Source organism: Cryptotermes secundus, unplaced genomic scaffold (assembly GCF_002891405.2).
Source record: "Cryptotermes secundus unplaced genomic scaffold, Csec_1.0 scaffold66, whole genome shotgun sequence".
In the NCBI taxonomy this organism is placed as follows: Eukaryota; Metazoa; Arthropoda; class Insecta; order Blattodea; family Kalotermitidae; genus Cryptotermes; species Cryptotermes secundus.
In genome coordinates, this window is record NW_019731262.1 from 3,326,387 (window position 1) to 3,332,835 (window position 6,449).

The following is a 6,449-nucleotide window of genomic DNA, read 5'->3' on the forward strand; positions in this document are numbered from 1 at the left end:
TTTTAACGTTTGACAATGTATATGATAGATACATATTTTAGTTATTTTAATGTGTGAACATGGCATGCAATGAACTGGTTTGACGTGGATAAGTAAGCACCTGAAGATGGCATTATTATGCCGAAACATGTAGTGCGAGGGAGAGAAGGAGTTAAATGAGTGTATGCACTGCAAGACGGATTAAATAAATCATGGACAGTGAAGACTTATTGTGTGACTTAAAGACTGTGTGTGCTGTAGTACAGTTATATTGGGAGTGTGTAATTAAGAGAGACTTTTATAGCTCCCGCATTATAAATACGTGAAGACTACTGAAGACAGAGTGAATAGATTATTGTATAGGGTTTATAAATTGGGTAAGCCCACAACTGTGTTATAAGTACGTGGTGCAATCCAGAAGTTCCCGAAATATATTAATAAAAACTATTACATCTTACCTAGATCTTATTCTGCACCATCACCTTCAAAGTAGTCCCCTTGGGAGCGCATACACCGATCCCAGCATTTCTGCCACTTTTCAAATGCATCCTGGAAGTCTTTCTTTGTTAGGGTGTTAAGTACCGTCTGTGTTTCCGCTTGAATTTCCTCAACTGTGTCAAATATTCACCCCTTCAACTTGATTTTCATCTTGGGGAAGAGAAAGAAGTCGCATGGAGCTGGCAAGTACAGTGGGTGGGGAACAACTGCCATCTTGTTTTTAGCCAAAAATTCCTGCACAGTGTAAGCCATATGCGGTCGTGCGTTGTCATGGTGGAGTACCCAGTCGTTCATGCACCACTTCTCTGGACGTTTTCTCCTCATGTTCTCCCTCAAACGCCTTAGAACATCGCGATAGAACTCTTTATTGACTGTCTGACCAGGAGGGACGAACTCCTTGTGAACAATCCCGTCACTATCAAAAAAACAGATCAACATGGACTTAATGTTGCTCTTGACTTGTCGAGCTTTTTCTGGCCGAGGTGAAGAAGGGCTCTTCCATTGTGATGATTGCTGCTTGCTTTCAGGGTCATAGCCATAAACCCAACTTTCATCACCAGTGATAACCTTCGAAAGAAAGTTTGGATCCTCTTGAAGCTGTTGCTGAAGTTCCCTGCAGACTTCCAAGCGATGCTGCTTCTGTTCATTTTGCAGCAGTCGTGGCACAAACTTCGCCGCAATCCTCCTCATGTTCAGTTCCTCTGACAAAATTCATTGACATGTACCATAACTTAGTCCCAAGGTGTTACAGAGGTCTTGGATGGTCAGTCTACCTTCTTGCAGAATCAGATCCCTAACTTTCGCGACATTTTCTGGTGTTTTGCCCATTGACGGCCGTCCCAAACGATCATCGTCATCAGTTAATGTTCGGCCATTTTTAAAACGCTTATACCAGTTGTAAGTTTGTGTCTGGCCTAAACTGTTTTCACCAAAAGCTTGCTTCAACATTTGGTGCATTTCTGCAGCGGTTTTCCCAAGTTTGAAACAAAACTTTATAAAGACACGCTGCTCTCTCAGGTCAGCCATCGCAAAACCGCAAACTCACGGAAACATCACAATGGAAATACGTTCACCAACAATAAACCCAAGCACTCAACTCGACGCCGCTTGCCACACTGATTCAAGAAGGATGTGTGAGGAGACACCTAGCGGTATTTCAATGTGCTCATAAGCATTCGTGCGCAAAATTCAAATTTCGGAAACTTTTGGATTGCCCCACGTATTTGTAGTTACAATTTATAGGTTGTTAAATAAACCAATTAAAAATCTGAACGGCGTCATCAGTAGCAAACCACGTTACAGTATATGGTAACCAGTAGCAAACCACGTTACAGTATATGGTAACCAGTAGCAAACCACGTTACAGTATATGGTAACCAGTAGCAAACCACGTTACAGTATATGGTAACCAGTAGCAAACCACGTTACAGTATATGGTAACCAGTAGCAAACCACGTTACAGTATATGGTAACAGATTCGCTCATAGTGTTTGTAGACAACAGCTTGGTAAACACATTCCAACATGAAACAGTAGAAGATGTGTCTCAGTGGACAAATGTTATAGCTTGTTGCTATGCAAAGTCAGCACACCAATGAACTCAATAGCTAGGAATCACATGACTTGTGTTTTCTGTGCAGAGCCTATGTAACAAAGACCTGTTGTAGCGCAGAGCACAGTGCACTGCAGTGCATTGTGGTTAAGAGCTCAGGAGCGTTTTTTAGTTGAGTTCCAAGGTTTGATCATGATTGAACAAGAAAAGGCAAGAAGACGTCATATTGGTATGAAGTGACAGTTTCCATGTTGAGATGACTAGTGGAAACATAATCCTAGTGCTTGTACAGCGGTGAACTGGAATGTGTGGAAAATAGCAACAGCATTATAATTGAGTGTGATTAGGAGAACTTGTAACCAGAGTGCTAATAAACCAGTCATCCGAACTACAACCCATTAATTTTCTTCATGCATACCCCCCTACACATGACAGTATATTTGTAGTGTTATCTGCTAAGTCTAGAAGAATGCACGAAGTACAGAGGTTTTCTGTTGGCAAAACTGAATTGTCAGGCTTGTTCCCTTGGGTACATGAAATAAAATTAAAGGACATCTGCAAAAATTATTGTGATTTTGAAAATTATTTGTATTTCAGTCACAGTCATGTGTCTTGATGAAGGGACGCTGTGCAGATGAATGACTAAACCATCTTCCTTACTCTATAACCAGCCAAGTGCCAGGTTGGAGAAGCCACAAACTCAGCAACTAATGTAATTTTATATGACTTGTAAAAATAAATTTGTGTTTTGAATTTCTGTCAGGTGGAAACATCCATTAATGAAAGGTAGACCCATTAAAATATGTACCCTCTTACAAAAGACTGTCTCTGTGGTCTTGTGGTCAGAGTTCCTGGCTACAGATCCACAGGTCCTGGGTTTGATTCCTGGCGCTACCAGATTTTCTGAGAAGTGGACCTGGAACAGGGTTCACTCAGCCTCATGAGCATAATTGAGCTATTTGAATGGAACAATAGCAGCTCCAGTCTAGAAAACTGAGTTCAGTTACCGTGGGGATCCATTGCGCTGACCACGTGACACTCTCTATCCGCAAAAGTTGTCACTAACTTCGCCAAAAGCAGTGGTCGCTCAGTTGGTATATTTCGCTTGCAGACTAAGACCATGGAGTTTTTTCTTAACCATCTCACAAAATTTTGTTCTTTATGTGTGCTGCTGTGGCATTAATGAATATAGGGATTTAAACAAGTGGACAAGTGTACTTCAGTTTGATATACAGAGTTATTAAAAAAGAATGAACTGATTTTATTACGCAATATTTTATACAATTTTATATTTTATATAATATACAAAACTCCAGCCAAGTCAAGTATTCTACTCACAATCGACTTTTATTTCCTGTCTTACAAGTGTTCAATGTGGCCACCACCTGCAGCACAGGCAACATCAGTGCGATAAGAGATTTCCTCGCAGGCGCGTATCAGCATATCACGATGCATTGAGTTAATCGCTGTTGTTATTCGATGTTTAAGGTCATCGAGGTTAGTGGGTAGCAGTGGAACATAAACGTGATCTTTTACATATCCCCACAAGAAGAAATCACACACGGTGAGGTCTGGGGATCTCGCAGGCTAAGCACAAAGAGCAAGGTCTTGGACCCCTTCCGACCATTCCATCGCTGGGGCACTTTTTCATTTAAAAAAGCTCAGACCATCAGGTGCCAGTGGGGTGGTGCTCCATCTTGTTGGGAAATGAAGTCATGTGAATCTGCTTGCAGTGAAGTGAAGAGCCAGTTTTGGAGCATATCGAGATAGGTTGTCCTGTAACGGTGTTTCCTTCAAAGAAAAAGGACCATAAACCTTGTCCTGAGACACAGCACAGAAGACGTTCACCTTTGGGGAATCTCTTTCGTGCTCAACTCTTTCATGTGGGTGCTCTGTTCCCCAAATACGCATGTTGTGACAATTGACTGTGCCGCTCAAGTAAAAAGTCGCTTCATCACTAAAAATTAAACGTGAAATGAAGGTTTTGTCTTCCATCATCTCCAGCATCGAATCGGAAAATTCCATCCGCTTCCTTTTGTCATCATTGGTAAGTGCCTGAACGAGCTGCAGTCTGTATGGTTTCAAATGTAGACGTACTGTTAGCACATGCCAGACAGTGGATTGAGGGATCGCAAGCTCATGGCTAGCTCAATTTATTGACTTCCGCGGGCTCCTCTCAAACGCAGCACGGATTCTCGCCACTTGTTCCTCCGAGACTCGTGGTCGTCCTGGACGTTTTCCTTTACACAGACACCCACTCTCTTGAAACTGTCGAAACCACTGTTGAATGTTCTTAGGACAGGGCAGATTAATGCTGAATCGCCTTCAAAAAGCACGCTGCACCGTGACAACCAAATTTGTGTTCGCGAACTCGAGAACGCAGAATGCCTTTTGCTGAGGACTCGCCATTCCAAGGGTAAACGAACAACTGAACGTTGCCAGAAGAACGACGCGACTTCAGCGCCCCTGTGGCAGCCATTCACAACTTAGATAACTCCTCTTTCAAATGGTCANTGAGGGATCGCAAGCTCATGGCTAGCTCAATTTATTGACTTCCGCGGGCTCCTCTCAAACGCAGCACGGATTCTCGCCACTTGTTCCTCCGAGACTCGTGGTCGTCCTGGACGTTTTCCTTTACACAGACACCCACTCTCTTGAAACTGTCGAAACCACTGTTGAATGTTCTTAGGACAGGGCAGATTAATGCTGAATCGCCTTCAAAAAGCACGCTGCACCGTGACAACCAAATTTGTGTTCGCGAACTCGAGAACGCAGAATGCCTTTTGCTGAGGACTCGCCATTCCAAGGGTAAACGAACAACTGAACGTTGCCAGAAGAACGACGCGACTTCAGCGCCCCTGTGGCAGCCATTCACAACTTAGATAACTCCTCTTTCAAATGGTCACTGACTCATTCCATGACGATGCTTGAGAACTGAAGCAATGCGTCATGAAATCAGTTCATTCTTTTTTAATAACCCTGTATAAATACTCTGTACTGCTGTCCTTGAGATTCTAGATATTTCATTGTCTTGTTCATTTATTGCAGGTATAAATATATCGTTATGAAGCTGATCATGTAACATGAAGACTACTGTCTTCTGGGACATGGCATCATGTGGTCTGGTAGATAATTAGAACATGTAGGAGGAACATGCTGCATGTATCTTCTGAGTAGAAGAAGACCCTGAAGATGGAGGCAGCTGTGTCCTCCAAAACGTTTGTACCTATCTGCCAGAGTATACATTGTCATCCTGGAAGACGATAATCCTAAAATATGGTGTGAAATGTCCCTTGTTTATATATCATTTTTGAAAACATGCCTGAGTTGGTTCTAAAGTTTGTAGCGGATGACAGAAAGGTGCATAGTTTCCTTCCTTCATGCAACATAACCAGAGATTGACATACTTGCTGTTATTTTCAGAACTGTTGTTTTATGTTTCTACATTTGACAGGTATCCAGAATATGACATTTTGGGTGATTCAAATGTGGCAAAGACTGCAGCAGTGTCTACACGATACTCTGACACCTCACTTAATGGCATCATACTTGACATACATTTCTTGTCACTGTGTGATTACCTAGTCTGCACATTTTCATCACAGGTATGCATTGTGTTCTGAGTTCACAAGTAATGTGTCCTACCTATTGCTTTACTGGTATGTGTTGTGTTTTGGAAAATCCATATCTGCAACATACATAAAATGGTAGAAGCCAGGATAGTTTGGCCATTTGGGTGTATAGAGGCCCCTGATGGAACTAGAGTATCTCTTTTTTTTTTTTCATTTCATGCATCCTGTTGTGTTACAATACATAGCCTCTTTATTAACTGTCACAGCACAACAGATATCAAGATCAGTGCCTAGTTCTGGCTCTGCTACATGTTTTGGCTATCAATAGCCATCAGGAAAATACATGGTTAACATATATACACTACTGAACTGCAGTACTATTAAAATTGGATACTTACTCACTCATGGAGCTGAGCCCTTCTTGAGGAGCTGCCAATTCTGCAGCTACTCAAGAATTTCCCAGCATTTTATGGAACCCGAAGGTTAATCGCCGTGTTCACAAGAGCCCTCCATTGGTCCCTATCCTGAGCCAGATCTATCCAATCCATACCATCCCATCTTATCTCTCTTAACATCCATTCTAATAATGTCCACACACCTATGCCTTGGTCTTCCCTGTGGTCTCTTTCCTTCAGGCATTCCCACCAATATCCTGTACGCATTCCTCGTCTCCCCCATTCGTGCTACACGAGCTGCCCACCTCATCCTCCTTGGCTTGATCATTCTAATTATACTTGGCGAAGAGTACAAGTTATAAAGCTCCTCATTATGCAGTTTTCTCCAACCTCCTGTCACTTCATCTCTCTTCAGTCCAAATATTCTCCTCAACACCCTGTTCTCAAACACCCT

At 42.4% G+C, this 6,449-nt stretch overlaps 1 protein-coding gene across 1 annotated transcript in view; it reads left to right on the top strand.

The window, feature by feature from the left end:
- Nucleotides 1-6,449, top strand: part of LOC111866675 (alpha-(1,6)-fucosyltransferase) — a 25,335-nt gene that overhangs the window by 15,202 nt on the left and 3,684 nt on the right. The window contains exon 9 of the mRNA XM_023855856.2: nucleotides 5,483-5,633. Within this exon, the coding sequence (XP_023711624.1) occupies nucleotides 5,483-5,633 (151 nt within the window). The remainder of the gene's footprint in view (nucleotides 1-5,482; nucleotides 5,634-6,449) is intronic.